Source organism: Gracilinanus agilis, chromosome 1, assembly GCF_016433145.1.
Source record: "Gracilinanus agilis isolate LMUSP501 chromosome 1, AgileGrace, whole genome shotgun sequence".
In the NCBI taxonomy this organism is placed as follows: Eukaryota; Metazoa; Chordata; class Mammalia; order Didelphimorphia; family Didelphidae; genus Gracilinanus; species Gracilinanus agilis.
Window position 1 is genome coordinate 638,364,918 of NC_058130.1, and position 21,468 is coordinate 638,386,385.

General features: G+C 33.9%; 1 protein-coding gene across 3 annotated transcripts in view; it reads left to right on the forward strand.

Moving 5' to 3' along the window:
- Nucleotides 1–21,468, forward strand: part of VPS13B (vacuolar protein sorting 13 homolog B) — a 1,074,400-nt gene that overhangs the window by 80,491 nt on the left and 972,441 nt on the right. For all 3 annotated transcript variants that reach the window (XM_044668639.1, XM_044668631.1, XM_044668624.1), the window contains exons 6-7: nt 2,112–2,286; nt 20,240–20,508. In XM_044668639.1, the coding sequence (XP_044524574.1) occupies nt 2,112–2,286; nt 20,240–20,508 (444 nt within the window). The remainder of the gene's footprint in view (nt 1–2,111; nt 2,287–20,239; nt 20,509–21,468) is intronic.

The following is a 21,468-nucleotide window of genomic DNA, read 5'->3' on the forward strand; positions in this document are numbered from 1 at the left end:
TATATATATATATATATATATATATTTTCAAAGGGAGGCAGAGGGAGAAATGAAAAGCTAATAGATTATGGTATATTGAGGAGATTCTGAAATTCTTAAACATAGAAGTGGTACTTTTTGGGGGATAGCAAGATCAAAGGTATGACTATCATTGTGGTTGAGGTGGGGTGAAGAAGTAGGTCCTTGGAAGTGAATAGATTGAGGAACTAAATGATTAGGGTATTTGAAAGAGTTAGTATGCATTTTGAAGTCTATTTATATGAGGGCAGAAGTTGTGGTGGAAAAGAAATTGTTAGCCAGGTACAGAACTCATTTGCTATGGAACCCATAGATGTGTTAGCTAGGTATGGAACTTACTGAGAAAGGAGAGTGACTGGGAGTCTGTAAATAACAGCTACCAGGATTTTGATTAGGAAGTAGATATGAATAACATGAACTTCAATGGCTACCGAGTGATGGAGGAAGGGGTGGAATCTGGAAGTGGCAATAATTAGCAAGGAGTATTATTGCTGTTTTTCTAACCAGTTAGAGTTTTTTAGTCCCTAGCTGGATGACCACAGAGAATGTACTTTCAAATCAATTCTACTTTTAGATAAATTCACTTGTTGGGGAAATTTTCCTTGTATGGGTCCTGTGTATTTTTAAACCATCTTTTCTAGTTCTGCACTCTGGGACTAACCTGAAATCTAATCTCTCTTTTATGTGACAATATTTTCTGTACTTTTTGATCATCCATATTACCTGTCTAAGAGAAAAGGAAAGGAAGAGAGGATTAGTTACAGTTTGAGAGGATTTTAGGTACTGTGGAAGGTGAAATAAAGAAATTCTCTTCAAATACCTAGCAGTCTTTTCTGTAAATTATGAGACTCAGTCATCTAACTGTTCAGATATGGGAATGAGGTAGAGAGTTAGCAATTGAAATCTCAGTCAGAAATGAGTTAACAGATGAATTCTAACTCAAAGTGGGTTAGGTACTTGGCAAACTATCAAAGATTTTTAAGCAGGTTCATAAAAAGTTGAAATTGAAGATTTTTAATTCTCTTTTTTGGAGTTGTTTCTGCCCTCATTTATTCATTAAATTTTTTTTTATGATTGTTCTTTTGAATATACAATCACTGTCATCCTTTCTTCCTCATGCCTTACAGACATTTCAGAGCCTAGGTATTAGAGGTTTTTTTTAATCAGTTACACTTTAGCTAATTTCATTTCCAGCATTTCCATTGATGTCCCTTTAAAATTTTTTTTTTTTTTTTTTATTTTAAACCCTTAACTTCTGTGTATTGACTTATAGGTGGAAGAGTGGTAAGGGTAGGCAATGGGGGTCAAGTGACTTGCCCAGGGTCACACAGCTGGGAAGTGTCTGAGACCGGATTTGAACCTAGGACCTCCCGTCTCTAGGCCTGGCTCTCAATCCACTGAGTTACCCAGCTGCCCCCCCCCCTTTTTTTTTTTTTTTTGAGGAGTTACTCTTTGGCAACTTTATAGCCCCCTTGTTGGCAATTCATCTTATTTCTGTCCTGCCATTGATTGATACTAGATAATAATGTTTATATTGTGTTTAAAACATTAATTATTCAAATTACTTCTGAAATCATTCTGGAAGGTATACTTCAGCCAGTTTTCCATTTTTTAGATTAATGTATTTTATTATTCACTGTTTCCACAGCTGCAATTTTAGTATTTTCTTTACTTGCATATGTCTTTAGGATATGCACATATTCTTTATGGAACAAAACTATCAATGGCAGTTATATAAAAATTTTGCTAAGATGACATCATGAGACATTGACTGTCCCAATTTTACAAGGAATGTTTCTGTTTATTATTGAATACTGACATAATTACTTATAACACAGTAGATCAAGTATTTTGGTTACATGATATATAATTTCACAAGTTTTCATTTGCATGTACATAGTTTCCATCTAAAACTCCTGAAAAAAATTTGTTATTTTAGTTTGGTTTCACTGAGATTAAGTCAAGTGCTTATGCTTTGTAAGATTTTTTTTAATAATTCTAGAATATAAAATGAACATTTATGCACGTTTTCTGTTAAAAAAATCTTTGTTTTTAAACATGTTTTCTATTATTTTCTTGTTCTTTTTACTCAGATTCATACCTTAGTTGAGAGTTTGAAGCTTTCCATCACAGATCAACAACTCCCAATGTTTATTCGTATAATGCAACTAGGTGTTGCTCTTTATTATGGAGAAATAGGAAATTTTAAAGATGGAGAAACAGAGGATCTCAGCTGTCATACTAAAGATATATTAGGAAGTATTTCAGGTAAGTTTAATAATTACTGAAAAAAATCAAGTTTAGGCAATTTGTTTTTTTTTTAAATTTTCTTTCTCCAATGGAAAATTTGCATAAACATAATTAAGACTGATTTTTGTTGTTCTGTAATATTTTGGAAATATTTTAATTGACTGGTTATTTATAATATATTTTTTTCTTTGAAAACTGCTTTTGTATTATTAATAAAAACTAAATAATGTTGGTGATCAAAATGTGAATTTTAAAGAAGTTAAGACAACATAGTTGGGAGATTTCTGTATTTTAGTTAGAGAGTAGTAAACTAGTAATTTAGATTTTGATATTTTATATTTTGATGTAGCATATGATGATCAGAAGTCCTCTATTTTAAGGCTTTTCAGGTTATTAAACATTGTCCCTGGGTCCTCGGGCATCTTTTGGGAACAGAAAATAATTTCAGTTAAATGTAAGAATAGGAAGCACTCATCTCCTTCTTTGAGGTCAATTTTCATACACACATACACACACACACACATACACACACACAGATATTATGTCTATATATAGCATAGCATAGATATATCCTCATTTAATTTGGGAAACATTTTCTTACCATCAAATGAGGATGTAAACAGTATATACTTAGGCTTTTGCAAAACTATAATCTTTCTGAACCAAAGTAATATTTTGAATAACATTGTGTTTTTCTGTGATGTGCTTTAGAGATTTAGTAACATTTTTCTATTTTTATAGAATTATCCCTTTTTTTAGTATTTCAAAAATGACTCTTGATCAGGAATGCTTTCAAGTCAATAACGAGCATTTGTTAAAGGCTTACCTATGTTTTAGGCCAGTGATGGCAAACCTTTTAGACACTGTATGCTGTGCCCCTCTGTCCCCTTCCCCATACTGAGGCCTTCCTTACCCCAGACAGGGGAGGGAGAAAGGAAGGTGAGTGGCCCAAACACTTTGCTTGGAGAAGGAGTAAGAGCTTCCATTGGGCTGCTGGGCAGAGGGGTGGGGTGTGGGAGCACAGTGGAGAGGAGTATTGGAGCAGCTCTGGTAGGCACAGTGGAGAGGAGTATTGGAGCAGCTCTGGTAGGCTACAACAGAGAGGTCTCTGTGTGGGACTAGATCTGAAATTTGAAGAAAGGCAAGGAAACAAGGAGATGAGAAGGGAAAGGCTCCAAGGCAGAAGAAGACATTTAATGAAAATGCCTAGAGTCAGAGATGTAATGTTACATTTCAAGACCAGGAGAGAGACCAGTGTCACTGTGAAATAAAGAGTAGAAAATGGAAGAAAGTAAGTATAAAAAGGCTAGAAAAATGGGAAGGGGCCAGATTAAAAAAAGGCTTTTTTAAGTGGACCATCATATCATCTGCAAAGAGTGATAGCTTAGTCTCCTCATTGCCTATTTTAATACCTTCAATTCCTTTTTCTTCTCTAATTGCTACTGCTAGTGTTTCTAGTATAATGTTAAATAATAGAGGTGATAATGGGCACCCTTATTTCACACCTGATCTTATTGGAAAGGCTTCTAATTTATCCCCATTGCATATGATGCTTGTTGATGGTTTTAGATATATACTGTTTATTATTTCTAGTAAAAGTCTTTCTATTCCTATACTTTCTAGTGTTTTCAATAAGAATGGGTGTTGTATTTTGTCAAAGGCTTTTTCAGCATCTATTGAGATAATAATTTTGTGATTTTTGTTTGATGCTTGTTGATGGTTTAAGATATATACTGTTTATTGTTTTTAGGAAAGGACTTTTTATTCCTATACTTTCTAGAGTTTTCAGTAGGAATGGGTGTTTTATTTTGTCAAAGGCTTTTTCAGCATCTATTGAGGTAATCATGTGGTTTTTGTTGGTTTGCTTGTTTATATGGTCATTTATGTGGATAGTTTTTCCTAATGTTGAACCATCCTTGCATTCCTGGTATAAATCCCACCTGATCATAATGAATAACCCTTGGGATCACTTGCTGGAATCTTTTTGCTAGTATTCTGTTTACGATTTTTGCATCTATGTTCATTAAGGAAATTGGTCTGTAGTTTTTTTTTCTTTGTATTTAATCTACCTGGCTTTGGGATCAGTACCATATTTGTATCACAAAAGGAGTTTGGTAGAACTCCTTTGCTTATTATGTCAAATAGTTTGTATTTTTGTAAATATTCATCCATCTCACCTAGATTGCTATATGTATTGCCATATAATTGGGCAAAATAGTTTTTAATGGTTGCCTTGATTTCCTCTTCATTAGATGTGAGGTCTCCCTTTTCATCTTTGATAATGATGATTTGCTTTTCTTCTTTCCTTTTTTCATTAGATTGACCAGTACTTTATCAATTTTGTTTGTTTTGTCAAAGTACCAGCTTCTAGTCTTATTTATTAATTCAATAGTTCTTTTACTTAATTTTATTAATTTTTCCTTTAATTTTTAGCAAGTGTAATTTAGTTTTCATCTGGGGATTTTTAATTTGTTCCCTTTCTAGTTTTTTCATTTGCATGCCCAGTTCATTGATCTTTGCCCTCTCTAATTTGTTAATACATGCACTCAAGGATATAAATTTCCCTCTGAGTATTGCCTTAGCTGCATCCCACAGAGTTTGGTAAGATGTCTTATCATTGTCATTCTCTTCAGTGAAATCATTGATTGTTTCTATGATTTCTTCTTTAACTAACTGGTTTTGGAGAATCATATTATTTAATTTCCCATTAGTTTTTTATTTGCCTGTCCATGTGCCCTTACCAATTATAAATTTTATTGCATTATGATCTGAGAAAGTTGCATTTATTAATTCTGCTCTTTTGTATTTGTTTGCAATGTTTCTATGCCCTATTACATGGTCTATCTTTGTGAATGTACCATGTGAAGCTGAAAAGAAGGTGTATTCCTTTTTGTCCCTATTTATTTTTCTCCACATATCTATTAAATCTAATTTTTCTAGGATTTCATTCACCTCTCTTATCTCTTTCTTATTTTATTTTTTGGTTTTATTTATCTAGATCTGAAAGAGGAATATTTAGATCTCCCACTGGTATGGTTTTACTATCTATTTCCTTCTTGGGCTCTGCCAGTTTCTCCTTTAGGAATTTGGATGCTATATGGTTTGGTGCTTACATGTTGAGTACTGTTATTTCCTCATTGTTTATACTGCCTTTTATCAGGATGTAATTACCTTCCCTGTCTCTTTTAATCATATCTATTTTTACTTTGGCTTTATCAGAAGTCATGATCGCCACTCTTGCCTTCTTTTTCTCATTTGAAGCCCAAAAGATTTTGCTCCAGCCCTTTACCTTGAACCTGTGTGTGTCCACCCACCTCATATGTGTTTCTTGTAGACAACATATGGTAGGATTTTGGTTTCTAATCCACTCTGCTATTTGCTTCCATTTTATGGGGGAGTCATTTTATGGGTGAGTTCATCCCATTCACATTTGGAGTTATAATTATCAGTTGTGTATTCCCTAATATTTTGGTATCCTCTCTTAGTTCTACCCCTTCTTTTTACGCTATTTCCTTTTAAACCAGTGGTTTGTTTTAAACCAGTTTCTCTTGGTCCCTCCCTTGATTTACTTCCCTTTCCACCCCATCCCTTATTATTCCCCTCTTTTTATTTTTTAAGGCCTAATATATTCCTTCCGCCTTCTCCTCCCCTTCCTTTTTTGACCTCCTCACTCCCCTGCTCCCCTTGGTTAATCCCTTCTGACCTTTTTAGTAGGATTAGATAGAATTCTATATGCCAATGGATATAGTTACTCTTCCCTCTCAGGATTAATTACCCTGAGAGTAAGGTTTAAATATTACCTCTTAATGCTCTCTTCCTCTCCTTATAATAGTATTGATCCCCTCCCCTTCCCATGCTCTCTTTGTGTGGTATAGAATACACTATTTTTCTTATTCATTCAAGTCTCTCTTGGTGCCATCTACTATTCACCCCCCCCTCTTTTTTTCCCTACCCCATCTCATCTTCGACTATTTAGTGCTCCAACCTCTCCGTATGAATAATTCTTCTAATTACTATAATAGTGAATACAGTTTTTGAAAATTACACATAACATTTCTCCATATAGGAGTACACATAATTTGATCTTATTAAAGCCCTTAAAAATATAAAAATAAGAGTTTTCTTTCTTTCCCCTCTGTTTCTTATTTACCTTTTCATGTTTCTCTTGTTTTTTGTGGTTGGATATCTAACTTCATTTAGTCCTGGTCTTTTCTGTGTAATACTTGGAAATTTTCTATCTTGTTGAATGCCCAAACTTTCCCCTGGAAGTATATAGTCAGTTTTGATGGGTAGATGATCCTTGGTTGTAGACCCAGTTCTCTTGCCTTTCTGAATATCATATTCTAAGCCTTTTGGTCTTTTAGTGTGGAGGCTGCCAGATCCCGTGTGATCTGATTGTTGCTCCTTGATATCTGAATTGTCCCTTTCTGGCTTCTTGTAGTATTTTTTCTTTTACTTGGAAGCTTGTGAATTTGCCTATTATATTCCTGGGGGTTGTCTTTTCAGGGTTTACTGTAGAGGGTGATCTATGGATTCTTTCAATATCTATATTGCCCTCTTGTTGTAGAACTTCAGGGCAGTTTTGCTGAATAATTTCTTTTAGTATGGAGTCCAAATTCTATTAATTTCTGTTTTTTCAGGAAGACCAATGGTTCTCAGATTGTCTCTTCTAGACATGTTTTCTTGATCTGTCAGTTTCTCATTGAGATATTTCATGTTTCTTCTATTTTATCAGTGTTTTGACTTTGCTTTATTTGTTCTTGTTGTCTTGAGAGATCATTGGATTCTACTTGCCCAATTCTGGTAAGAGATTGGTTTTCTATTATAATCTTATGATTTTCCTTTTCAGTTAGGTCTATCCTGTTTTCCAGCTGTTTAATTTTGGTTTCCAATTGGGAGTTTCTGTCTTTTAAACTGTTAATTTCCTTTTGAGCTATTTCCTACTTCTTTCACCAAATCTCTTCCATCTTTCTCATGATCTCAGATTTGAACTCTTCAAGAGCTTCTGACCAATTTTCATTTTTGTGGGAAGGTTTGGATGTGATTATTTGTTTGTTCTCCTCTGCTGTTTGCTCTGTTGTCTGGATTTTTCCTGTGTAAAAGTTGTCCAGTGTTAAAATATTACTTCTTGATTTTTCTCTTTTGTGGTTCTTGTAACTGGCTTGCCATTATTATTTCTTTCTCAGTCAGAAGTCTGGGTGAGGCAGACAGGCTCTCTGCCTATGGAGCTGTGGAGCAGTTTTTGCCTGAGTCAGTATGCCATGCTCCCTCTCAGCTTTATCCTTGTGGCCAAAGTTGGCCCGCACTCTCTAGGCTCTTGAGGTCTCAAGTCTAGTTGTTCTTAGGGTCAAGCCTCCTGGCGTTCCCCTTGCTTGCTCCTCTGCCCAAAGCTTCTTTAGCAGTCTCAGGGTGCTGCTTCCATCGTCATGCACCCCTCTGCACTGGGCCCCCACCCAAGGTCCGCGCCCGAGCTCAAGGTCTGTGTTCATAGTTTGGTTCTTTAGCCTCTTTGGGTGTTAAGTCTTGCTGCTCTCAGGAGCTGGCCCTGGTGATCCCAGCTATCTGCCAAGAACTTAATTAATGCTCCAAACTTTCTCTAACACTTGTGTGCTGGCTCTGACACTGTCGGTGGTGTGTGGGGGAGGGGGTTGCTCAGCTCGCGTTTTAGTGAGAGCTATTTCACCCCCTTATAGCATGGAAATGCCCCAATCTGACGTCCCTTCAATGCTGCACCCTGTTATGGGGTCCCTTTGTTCGTCTGTGTTTGTTTTTATGTTCTCTTGAGGAGTCCTGTATGTGTGGGTTAGGAGGGGTTAAGCAGCTGCTTTTTACTCTGCCCCCATCTTAACCTAGAAGTCTGTAACATCTTTTAAATATGCCCTCTTCTTCCCCTCTGACACACTATTCTGATGTAGACCCTTATCTTCTCAGTTCTTTCAAGTCTCTTTCCACTCCTCTCCATTTTCCATTGAGCCACTAGTGATTTTTATAAAGGGAAGATCAGACCATGTCACTCCCTCCCCATTCAAAAAATTCCATTTGCTCCCTTTTGCATCTAGAGTCAAATACAAGTCCTTAGTTTGGCCTTTTTAACCTAGTCTCCTAATACTTTCTAGTCTCCTTATAACTTACACCTTTTTCAGTTAAATGGAAATGGATTTCTTGCAGTTCTATCAAGAATACACTCCCTCTCTCTCTTCTCTGGACATTTTTCCTGACCCTCTCCTGTTTCATCAGAGTGCTCCCTCCTCATATTCATCTCCTGGCTTCTTTGGTTTTCTTTTAATATGTTAAAATTCCATCTTCTACAAAAAGCCTTTCCTTGTTAATTGTAGTCCTTCACCACTATTATTTCCTGTTAATCTTGTATAGAGCTTATTTGTGAATTCCTTGAGGGCAGGGACCATCCTGAATCTTCAGTGGTTAGCACAGTACTTGGCACATAGTATACTCAGAAAAGGCTCCCATTTAGTAAAACAGCTGACTTTTTAAAAAATCGCTTTGATAAAATCAATATCTCTAGAAGACCTTAATCCATTTTCCTTGTGACATTTTTGAAAAGATTTCCATAACGTATTGATAAATATCCTGAAGTATTTCACTGACACAGAACATATACATTTTTGTAAATAAAAACTGAAAATATTTCCTTTTAACATAATTTTTAGTCTTTTAAATCTGATCCATGAATCTGTGTGTGTGACTCTACCAAAGAATTTTTTTTAAATGTAATTTTACTTATTACCCTCAAAACTATTCTTTGTGTCTCTTCTTCCTTATTTCTCTTCTTTGCATTAAAAACAAAAGTTTCAATGGGCCTCTTATTTTGGCATCAATATGATAATCCCCACTACCCTTTAATGAAGAGAAATAAAAGGAAAAAACACTTTGTAATAAATAAGTATGGTCAAGCAAAATTAATCCACACAGTAGCCATATCCACAAATGTATTACTGTATATTGGGTCCTTCACTTCTGTAGTTGATTACACTTATGTGCCATAATATTTTCAACAGTTTCCCCATTAATGGGTACTCTTAGTTTTTAGAAGAAGCATAAGGATTAAGAAAAGACCCTCAGATATAACCATAAAAAGATGATTAGAAATTTTAAAGAGAAAAGCTTCAATTTAGTGATGAATTCAGAAGTCCAGTTACAAAGGAATGAGAAGCAAGAAAAGAGTGGAGACGGCTTTTTCTAGGAGTTCTGAAGAATTTTTATTTTCAATTAAAATATGTTATTATTCTGTCATGGTGCTTAAGTGAATAAAGATCTCTCACTTCCTTAAATGGATTAGTGGTCTAGTCAATCTCAAATTTGCTTCCTATGATACAGATTAGAAACTCATTCAATACTTTCTTCTTTATGCAATGCTTATCCAAATTTTACTGTCATTTTTTTAGCCAAAGTCGTAGAGAATTTCCTTTATTACTCTTGGCTTTTCAAGGATAATAATAATAATAAAAAATAATAATAACTAGCATTTTAATGGTACATTGACGTTAGCTGAGTGCTTTCTTCATACAACTTTGGGATATAGGTGATATTATTATCCTCATTTTACAGATGGGGAAATGAGGCATATAGAGGTTAAATTACTTGCTTAGGGTGACACACTGATTCGAGGTCCAGCATTCTACCCACTTTCTCCTTTAGCTGCCTCTGTTTAGTTCTTTATTCATGTCTGAGTCTTTGTGACTCTGTGAACCATAGCACACCAGGCCCTTCTAACTTCGACTATCTACCAAAGTCTGTTTATGTTTATTTTTTCCATGACACTATCAATCTCATTTTCTGCTTTCCCTTTCTCTTTTGGCCTTTGATCTTTTCCAGCATCAAGGTTTTTTCCAATGAGTCCTACGTTCTCATTATGTGGCCAAAGTATTTAAGCTTCAGCTTCAGTATTTGGTCCTGTAATGAATAGTCTGAATTAATATCTTTAAGTATTGACTGATTTGATCTTTTTGCTGGTCAAGGGACTCTCAAAAGTCTTCTCTGGTGTCAAGTCTATGATGCTTAGCTTTCCTTATAGTCCAACATTTGCAACCATACATTGCTAATAGAAAAACCCTATTTTTTACTTTCTTGATCTTTGTAGGCAAAGTTATGTCTCTTCTTTTTATCATGCTGTCCAGATTCGCCATTGCTTTCCTTCCCAGGATCAAATCTCTTTTAATTTTATGGATGCAGTTGCCATCTACAGTGATCTTTGAGCCCAAGAATATAAAATCTAACACTTTCTATTTCTTTTCCCTTTATTTACCAGGAAGTGAGGCACCAGTTGCCAAGATCATAGTTTTGATGTTAATTTTCAAGCTGGCTTTTACAGTTTCTTCTTATACTCTCACCAAGAGGCTTTTTAATTTTTCATTTTCTGCTATCAGATTGGTATCATCTGCATATTTGAGAGATTGTTGCTGTGTCTCACAGTGTCCTTAATTCTAGTTTTTCATTAGTCCAACCTAGTATTTCCCGTGATGTACTCTATATATAAGTTCAATAAATAGTGACATTCTCCTTTCCCAATATTAAACAGATCAATTTTTCCATATTTTGTTCTGTCACTGCCTTTTTTTTCCCTTCCCTTAACTATTACTTCTTTATTTGCCCTCAGGGTCCTCAAGAAACAAGATGATGTGGCATTCTCATTTCTTTGAGAACTTGCCACATTTTGTTATGATTCACACAATCAAAAGACTTTAGTGTAGCCAATGAAGCAAAAGTAGATGCTTTTCTGGAACTCCCTTGCTTCCTCCTTAATCCAGTGAATGTTAGTCTCTAGTTTCTCTGCCCCTTTGAAAGATAGCCAGCATTTCTGGTAATTCTTGTTTTACATATTGCTGAAGTCTAGCTTTCAGCATCTTAAATATAAACTTTGCTGGCACATGAAATGAGTGACACTGTTAGTAATTTGTATATTTGCCGTTCTTTAGCTGCTTTGTAGAGCACTCAAATAAGGCATTTACCTTGACCATCCCTTACTCATACCACATGAATAGCTAATCTTTTTTCTTTCATATATCTTTATCCATTTCTCTTATTTTTAAAATGAGAAACTATAAAATGCCCTTCCCTCTTTAGCCCTCTTTTCAATTAAAATGAAAAAAATTTATTTCTTTTAAGAAATCATAAGATCATAGATTTAGAGCACTAAATCCAATCCCCTCATTTTTCAGATGTGGACTGAGGCATAGAGAATTTAAGTGACTTTTGCAGGGTCCCAAAACTATTAAGTATCTACAAAAGGATTTGAATTCAGGTCTTATTGCTTCCTAATCTGGCACTGTATCCAATACATCAAATAAATAATTTTGCACTTTGTCTATTTCTTCTCTGTCTGGAGTGTTAAAAATAATATAATAATTAGGGGGGAAAGTTAGAGGAACAAAGGTATAGCTGGGGGTCAAATTAGTCCCTCAGGTGGAATGGGGGAACACTGGAGAGGTAACAGATAAAAGGAACTACACTTTGGTAACACACACTAATAGGGGAATGGCTAGGTAACAAAACCAGATGAATAAAACCAGGGTACACAAATCACAACTCATAGTGGGTTCACAATGTCACTAAAGTATCTGGGAAAGGAGAAAGACCAAGGAAGCTTTATGTAAAAAGGGTTTAATAACTGAACAAGGACAGGGAGTGGAGGTAAGAAGGAGTAACCGCCACTAATGTCTATTGGTAAATCAGGGACTGGAGGGATGGAGATAGCTAATCTATGTCTAACACTACAGTAGACAGCCTGAGCAAGGGCTGGCTGGTCAGGGTTAAAGTTATCTCACTATGCTGTCCTTTGGCTATTTTCCAGTTGTCTCAGCTTGTCCCAGGAACATAGGTGAAAGCAGCAAGATAAATCCAATAGAGAAGTCAGGGAGATGGAATTATCTGTATGTCCACCATTACAGATAAAACTCCTATCTCAACCTTAAACTTCTTGGTCTTGCTAAGAAGATCCTGTAGGTAATGCCCACAGCACAGCTCCAATGTTCAGAAATACCATACAACCCCACAGGCTCACCCAGACAGTTGCTAAAATCAATTCCCAAAGCAAACTGCCAACTCAGAGTCCCTGTGAAAGTGTCCCCTCTACCAATATTCCAGGTTTGAAATGTTCAGTTCTTGCCAGCTTTGCCTGGCAAAGTCTACTCTTTACTAAGTCCTAATCTGCATTTTCCCTGCAAATAAATACAAACAACTTGCCTCCTTTTTGATTCTCTTGAGCTCTGGTTAGTCTTTGCCTTGATTAAATTTCTGAATTTTATTTATTTGGATAAGACCTTTGTCAGAGAGGCTTGATGAAAATTTTTCTAATTTCTTTTAAAATTTTATCTGAAGTGATTTTGTTTGAGCAAACCCTTTTTAGTTTCATATACAGTGATCCCTTACCTATTGTGGGAGTTATGTTCTAGAGACCCTGGAGATATGTGAAAATCCATGAAGTAGCAGCATTATGTTTATTTTATTATTTATATATATTTTAAAGTCTTTATAAATCCTTCCCAGTCTCCTGTAAATCCTTCCCATACTCTTATTAACTTGTAGTCACTCAGCCAATCCGCACTCTGGATACAAAACACAGTGGTGTGATTGGTCACCTTTCATTCCATCAGCCAATAGTGTATATACATACTTAAAAAACCCATGATACAGTGAAACCACAATAAGTGACCTGTGGTAAACCGAAGGATAACTGTAATTGAAATTGTCCATTTTTCTAGAAATAGAATTGCTCATTTCTTTAGGAAACACATCTATAGGAATCCTTTCTCAGTCCCTCTTAATTCTTTTGTCTTTTCTCTCAATTATTTCCCATTTCTATTTCTATGTGTATGTTAGTGAAAAGAAATATTGAATGACAATATTAATTTCTTATTGTATTTCATTTCATTCTAGTAAACTATATTTTGGAAGATACTTGAACTTAAGTAATGCCTGAATAAGTCATTTTCCAAAAATAAAAATTTAAAAATGCTATAGCATCCAGATTTTTAAAGGAAAAACTAAATGATATACAGATGGAAATAGATAACAAAATAATAATAGTGGGGGACTTTATTTTTTCTAATCTAACCAAAAATTAGGAAAGAAATTATGGAGATAAATAGAATCTTATATAAGTTAATATGATGATAGCTATCTGGAAAGCCCTCATATACCTGTATGAGGTGAGAAATATTTCTAAGTTTGAGCATATACTTAATCCAAATATAGTTTCTGGTGGAAAAACAGTTGTTTAGAGAGCATACATATTCTACAAAAGTCTTACTTTAACATATACTTTGGAGTTAATCCTGTGTGTATGAGATTCTACTGGGTATGAACAATCTGGAAAGACTTGGTTTGGGCAAAAAGTATGGTCCTGGCAACAGATCGTGTCTGCTGCCTAAGGATCAGTCTAGCTAAATATGGTCCTGGCTAAAATTGTTAACTGCGACACAGACAGATTAAGTTAATCAAATTAAATGCTGATAGGAACATGAAGAAACAGGCCTGATATTTATAGTAGAGCTGTGCATTATTTTTTTAGAAAACAAGATGGAAATATATAGCTGTTCATTCTTATTAATGTAGGGATCCTCTTATTAACCTAGGGATCCCCCTTATTAGGTTTGGGCCCTAAGTGCATTATTGGAAAGGTAAAAAGCTAGGTATATATGAAAATATTCATGGAAGCTTTGTAATGATAGGATAACTGGAAACAACACAAATGCAATAATTGAAAGAAATAGCTGAATAGATTGTGATATTTAAATAATAATGGATTATATTGTTATTAGAAATGACAAATATTGTAAATATAAAGAAAATAAGAGAAATATATGAAGAGATGAAAAGTGAATAAGAATAATACATACTATGGTCACATTTTTTAAAAAGGCCACAAAATCAACAGAAAAAATATCAAAGTAAAACAAATCTAAAGGGATATCAAAAGCAGGATACTTAATTTTAGCACAAATATATATATATATATATTCACACACACATATATATATATATATATATATATATATATAGTTTAGATATTTTAAATCAAATTGTAAATGGTGTGGGCTTATAGTTTTGCACATCTTTTTTTTTTATTTGTTTATTTAAATGTTTTGTGGTGCTGGTGGTGCTTNATTTAAATAATAATGGATTATATTGTTATTAGAAATGACAAATATTGTAAATATAAAGAAAATAAGAGAAATATATGAAGAGATGAAAAGTGAATAAGAATAATACATACTATGGTCACATTTTTTAAAAAGGCCACAAAATCAACAGAAAAAATATCAAAGTAAAACAAATCTAAAGGGATATCAAAAGCAGGATACTTAATTTTAGCACAAATATATATATATATATATATATTCACACACACATATATATATATATATATATATATATATATAGTTTAGATATTTTAAATCAAATTGTAAATGGTGTGGGCTTATAGTTTTGCACATCTTTTTTTTTATTTGTTTATTTAAATGTTTTGTGGTGCTGGTGGTGCTTACTAAGTATATAATTAAAGAAATGAAAATAAACAAAACAACAACAAAAAAAAAACACCACAGCCATCCCAACCTTCAGCAACCACTGCCCTGATTAGTCAGCAGCCATCAACACTGAGGCAAGACTCTTTCCTAGCAAAACAATTAGGGCTCACTAAAGGTGCAGATGATGGTTTGCATTTTTTATCAATAAAGTATTTTTTAAATAAAATTTTTTTCTGTTTCTTCTGAATATTGCTTGTTTGTACATTTTTTCTTTTGTCTTTCATTAGATTATGAACTTCTTGAAGGGAAGGATTTGTCTTTTGCCCCATTTTGTATTTCCAGTGCTTAGTACAATGTCTGGCATATAATAGGTACTTGATAAATATTTATTGATGGACATTTTATCTTGGCTGATATTCTCTATCTCTTGTTTGGTCATGTACCCTTTGACCTATACCTAATTGTGAAAGGTATTCCTTCCCAGCTCTTATATGAGATTTATTGTATAGCCTTTTTTCCAGGCCATTGATACATTTGGAGCTTTTCTTGGTATATGTTGACTCCAACTTAATTTCTGCCAAAATGCTTTCCAGTTTTTCCAGCGGTTTTTGCTGAGTGAATTCTTACTCCACTTATTGGGGTTTTTGGTTTATTAAACACTAGGCTGCTATATGTTTTTAACTTTTGCATGTTATGAATCTAATATCTTCCTCTGATCAACTATGTATAACCAGTACCAACTAGTTTTGATGATACCTTCTTTGTAATAAATATTGAAATTTACTACTGATATGCTCCCTTTTTAATAATTTCCCTGGAGGTTCTTAACATTTTGTTTCTGTAGATGAATTTTATTATTTTTTCTCTTTCTATAAAGCAAACACTTAGAACAGTTTTGTTTGATATCTGCATATGAATTGTCACTAAATAAGTAAATTTATGTGGTTCTGGCATTTCCATTATGTTTGAATGGCCCAATTATAAACAGTTAATATCTCTTTAGTAATTTAGTTCTGTGTTACTTTTATAAAGACAAACACAGGAGGCTAATGGAATATATGCTAAAAAGTGGAGAAATGACATGACATTGAATTACTTTGGCCCTATTGGCATTTTTTGACTGAGAAGGGTGCTTTTCTCTGCCATTGCAGAGACTACTGCTTTATGGTTCTTTCCAAGGTGTTTGCTGACCAAAGGTATGGTTATTATATGACGGCTATGATAACAGTTTTTGAATATCACATTCATACTTTGTATCACAGTTACTTGTGTACATATATAATTTTGTTAGTTTCTCGCTGAATAATCAATGCTTAGGGGCTTGCATGTCCTATGAAGTTGTAATGATTTAAAAGTAAAGATTATATGAAGAACCAGATAATAATGAATGAACCAGCCTAAATAAGTTTGGAGATGTTTATTATGAGCTGGCTCACCACCACCACTCACTTATTTATTTATTTATCTATCCACCCATTCACTTATTTATTTATTTGTTTGGCTGTTCGCTTATTTATCTATTTATTTATTTGTTTATTTACTTATTCACTAGCTCATTTATTTATTTGTTTATTCATTCATTCATTTACTTATTTATTCATTTACCCACCTACCCACCTATTTATTCATTTATTTATTTATTTACCCACCCACCCATTTCTTTATTTATTTATTCATTCATTTATTTTTATGCTTGTTTATTTGTTTGTTTGTTTGTTTGTTTATTTGTCCATCCATCCATCCATTCATTCATTCATCTATCAATTCATTCATTTATTTATTTAGTTAGTTGGCTTGTTCATTTATTTATTTATTTGCTCATCCATTCACTTATTTATTTATTCATTCATTCGTTCATTCATTCATTTATTTATTTATTGGCTGTAACAGATTATAGACACTACTCAGGTGTGGAGGGCATGCCGTATGCTTCATTGAAATTAATATTCTCAGGGGGCAGCTGGGTAGCTCAGTGGATTGAGAGTCAGGCCTAGAGAGGAGAGGTCATAGGTTCAGATCAGGCCGCAGACACTTCCCAGCTGTGTGACCCTGGGCAAGTCACTTGACCCCCATTGCCCACCCTTACCACTCTTCCAACTATGATCCAATACACAGAAGTCAAGGGTTTGGAAAAAAAAAAAGAGAAATTAATATTCTCATTTGAAATTACAGATCTTGAAGTATCAAAGCTAAGAATTTGTAAACTTTTTTTACATTTAATTTTAATTTTATTTTTTCTCAATATATGTAAACAAAAACTTTTAAAATTTGTTTTAAAATTTTTTGAGTTCCTTAGTCTTTCTCTCCCTTCCCCCAACCCCCCCTCTGAGAAAGTAAGCAATTTGCTATTGATTATACAAGTGTAGTCATGCAAGACATTTTCTATTAGCCATATTGCAAAAGAAAATGCAGACCAAAAACCCCAAGAATGATAAAGTAAGAAAAACAAGCTTCAGTTTATATTCAGATGCTATCAGTTTTTTCTCCAGAGATTGGATAGCATTTTTCATCATAAATTCTTTGGAATTGTCTTAGGCCATTGTGTTGCTGAGAATATCTTAAGTCATTCACAGTTGATTATCGCAGAATATTGCTCTCTATATTCTCCTGGTTCTACTTGTTTCACTGTGCATCAGTTCATTTGTCTTCCCAGCTTTTTTGGAAAGCATCTTGCTTGTCATTTCTTATAGCACAATAGTATTCTATCACAGTCACATACCACAATTTGTTTATTCATTCCTCAATTGATGGGCATCCCCTTAATTTCCAGTCCTTTGCACAAAAAGTGTTGCTTTAAACATTTTTGTATGTATGAGCCCTTTTCTTTTTTCTTTAATCTCTTTGGATTATAGAACTAGTAGGGGTATTGCTGGGTATGTACAGTTTTATAGCCTTTTGGGTATAGTTCTACGCTGCTCTTCAGAATGGTTGAATCAGTTTACAACTCCAACAGTACATTAGGGTCCCCATTTCTTCAAACCCCTCCAGAATTTGTCTTTTTCTTTTTCTGTCATATTAGCCAATTTGATAGGTATGAGGTAGTACCTCAAAATTATTTTAATTTGTATTTTTCTAATCAGTAGTGGTTTAGAGCATTTTTATGTGACTGGAGATAGTTAAAAAAAATTTTTTTTTAAACCCTTACCTTCCATCTTGGAGTCAATATTGTGTATTGGCTCCAAGGCAGAAGAGTGGTACAGATAGGCAATGGGGGTCAAGTGACTTGATCAAGGTCACACAGCTGGGAAGTGTCTGAGGCCAGATTTGAACCTAGGACCTCCCGTCTCTAGGCCTGGCTCTCAATCCACTGAGCTGCTCCCTGGAGATAGTTTTGATATCTTCTTCTGAAAACTGCCTCTTCGTATCTTTTGACTATCAGTTGAAGAATGACTTGTATTCTTATAAATTTGACCCAATTCTCTATATAGTTGATAAACAAGGCCTTCATTAGAGAAACTTGCTGTAAAAATTTGTTCACAGTTTCCTTTTAATCTTGCCTGCATTGATTTTGTTTGTGAGATTTGTTGTAGTTAACATCATTCATTTTATATTCTGTAATGTTCTCTATTTCTTATTTGTTTATACATTTTCCCCTTATCCAGAAATCTGTCAGGTAAAATAATTCCATGCTTCCCTCATTTTCTTGTGATACCAGTCTGATGTCTAAATCAAGCACCCATTTTGACTATATCTCAGTATACAATGTGAGATATTGGTCTGCCAAACTTTTTGAGTTGGCTTTGCATAGTAGCACAATGTGCCTCTGTTTAATGAATCCTTAATAAATGATTATTGAATTGACTTGAAAAAATTTTTTTAAAGGAAGGTGCAAAAGTTGATTAACCTTTTACTGATAGTTGGACATCTTTCTGTAAATTGTCTCATTAAATAATGTCATTGTCTTATAATTTTTATAGATGTTTAGACTTTTTCCTTTAGTTTTATTGTTGTAAGTTCATGTAAAATAAGTGACGGCAGATAGCGCACTATAATGGACATAGTCTGCATGGCATTCTGGAGGTTGATTATTTGAATCATTTCAAAGCTCTGCAGTTCAAGTTAAGAGATGACTTAAGTTGAGTTATGATTGGAAAGAGAAGGGGTAAGGTGCCAAACAAAGCATGCACTTTTTCCCCACTACAGTTATGGGCAGAATTGGATTCTTATCTGTCCAAAGGAAAAAGATTATGTGGTAAATAAATTTTCTAGAGTTTTATAAAATAAAGGGAAGGATGAAATACTGAAGTGGTTGTAGAAGGTGAGAAGTTGTTCATTGAGTTATAGCATCTCAAAATGCAATAGCAATATTATATCATTCTTTGGTAATGATCACACCTCTCTTTGTAATAGAAATCAATGTGATTTATTTTCTGAAAGGAGGCAACCTGATTCTGCAGGTTCGATAGAGAGCTTAGGAATTTTGTGTATTTGTGAGACCAACAAAAATCTCTCTGTACTTTTTAGGTTCTTCATATGTCCAACAGCAGTCCTTGTATTCATTTATGTGTAAAGGTTAGCCAATACCATTATTGTATGCTAGATTGCTAATGTACTTTGTTATGTATGTTTAATCAATTATTATTTTTAGGATAGACTTTTGCTTGTGAGGATTGCCTGCATTAGAATGTTTTTCTTTCATGTCTCAAGAGGCTGGGCTTGGAAAACCTGACTACCTTTCAAGGTCACTTCATTTTTTATTCTGTGAAAACATATTTTCAGTGTATTTATCATTTCTTGTAAAAGTCTATTTTAGTATTAGCCCAGGAAACTATTATGTGCCCATTTCTGCTTAAGAAGGAATTCATATAGATTTGCATATTTATCAATTAACAAAAAGTATTTTTATTAAAGATCTGTTTTATGGGCAGTATGTTACATCAGGTTGTATAGGAGTTGAGACATCAGGTTGAGTGGGTAAGGTAGGCAATGGACAGACAAAGGTAGTATGACATGATCTTTTCCTGTAAGTTTGCTTTCTTTTCTGGGAGGACAAGATTAACATACATACAATAAGGGGCAGCTAGGTGGCTCAATGGATAGAGAGCTTGGCCTGGAGACAGGAAGTGCTAGGTTCAGACATGTGTTAGCTGTGTGACCCTAGGCAAGTCACTTTACTTCAGTTGCCTAGCCTTTATCCCTCTTCTGCCTTAGGGATGATTCTAAACCTAGTAGCTAGTACCTAGGGCTGATACTAAAACCTTACTTTCTGCCTTCGGGCTGATACTAAACCTAAGGCAGAATCCAAGGGTTTAAAAAATATGTAAAATAATATAACTTTAGTGATATAGATGCTAAATAACATTGCTTATTCGTGAATATCTGTTGATTTATCTGTTGATACTCAAAAATACAGAAACATTCATATGATTTCCAAGTCTCAGAAATAGGAAGGAGAGAATCTGGTAAATTAATCTTTTTCTTAACTTTTTGTCTTGTTTTACCCATCTAAATCTAAAAGTATTGCCTATTTCAATTTTCTGTTTTAGGTGTTGAGGGTGAAACTGGCATAGATATACAATATCCCACCCAATTTAAAGCTCAAGAGTTTTATGCACAACAGGATGATGAACAGTCCCAAGGATGGGTGTCCTGGGCTTGGTCATTTGTTCCTGCCATTGTGAGTTATGATGATGGGATCGATGACTATCTTGGAAATGACACAATATCAGCTTTGCATCAGCAGAAGTCTCAGGCTCTGAAAGATCCAATCGTTTCTATTGGGTTTTATTGTACAAAGGCAACAGTGACTTTCAAGGTAAGTTTTCTTTTATAATATATAAAGTTTAGTTATTTAAAATAATTAGTAAATGCTATTTTATGACAAAATTTTTAAAAAATGAACTGAATCTTGCTTTTAGAGGGAAAGCAGCCTTTTACTCTTGTAAAATTATAGTAGGTTTTATTGATAATTGCTATGTAGTCAAATGATTTGAAAAAGGCTTTTTAATCAAAATTAAAGTTGTAACAATGAAGAAAATTAGAATATAAGTTAATAATGACCTGGATTGTTCTTGCATAGATTTGGATTCGACAGTTAAATAATTTTCCTCACCCACTCCCTATTTCCATGTAATGATTACATTGTCAGATATATCAATTTATATAATGGGTATGAATTTAGTCATTATAAAACAGTGTGAATAACGGATTTCCATTATGCAGAGGTTATTGACTGATTTTTACTTAATCCATGGTAAGATAATTTTTTTTATTCTTTCAAAGAGTGTCTGTGGAATTAGTTTTTGCTGATGGAGAGGCTTGGCAGTTCCTGGAATTCATTTATTTGATTGACATAGTAATGAATCCAAAAAGAGCTGTTATTTCAAAGCACCCAGGATGAAAGAAATTTTTCATGTTGACATAATTTAATGATTTTTCTGGTTTGATTGGATCTTTGTACTTTGCTGAATTACTAGATTTTGTACAAAATTATTTTGACCTGTAACTTTGATAAAATTCAACAAAATTTATATCTCTTACTAAATATTTCCCTTGACTAGGTCCGCTTTTAAATTTCAAGGAGAATTCTGAGCTTAATTTGATATGAGATTTTTATTCTATTAAAATGAATTGGTATCATAAGTGAAGTTGAATGGTTGAATTATCAAAATTAAGGTAACAGGTAATCTTGAAAATGATCAAGAGGTTAAAATATTATTTTCCCTGAAATATTTCAAATAAGATAAAAACTTGTTGTTAGACAGTTTTTACTATA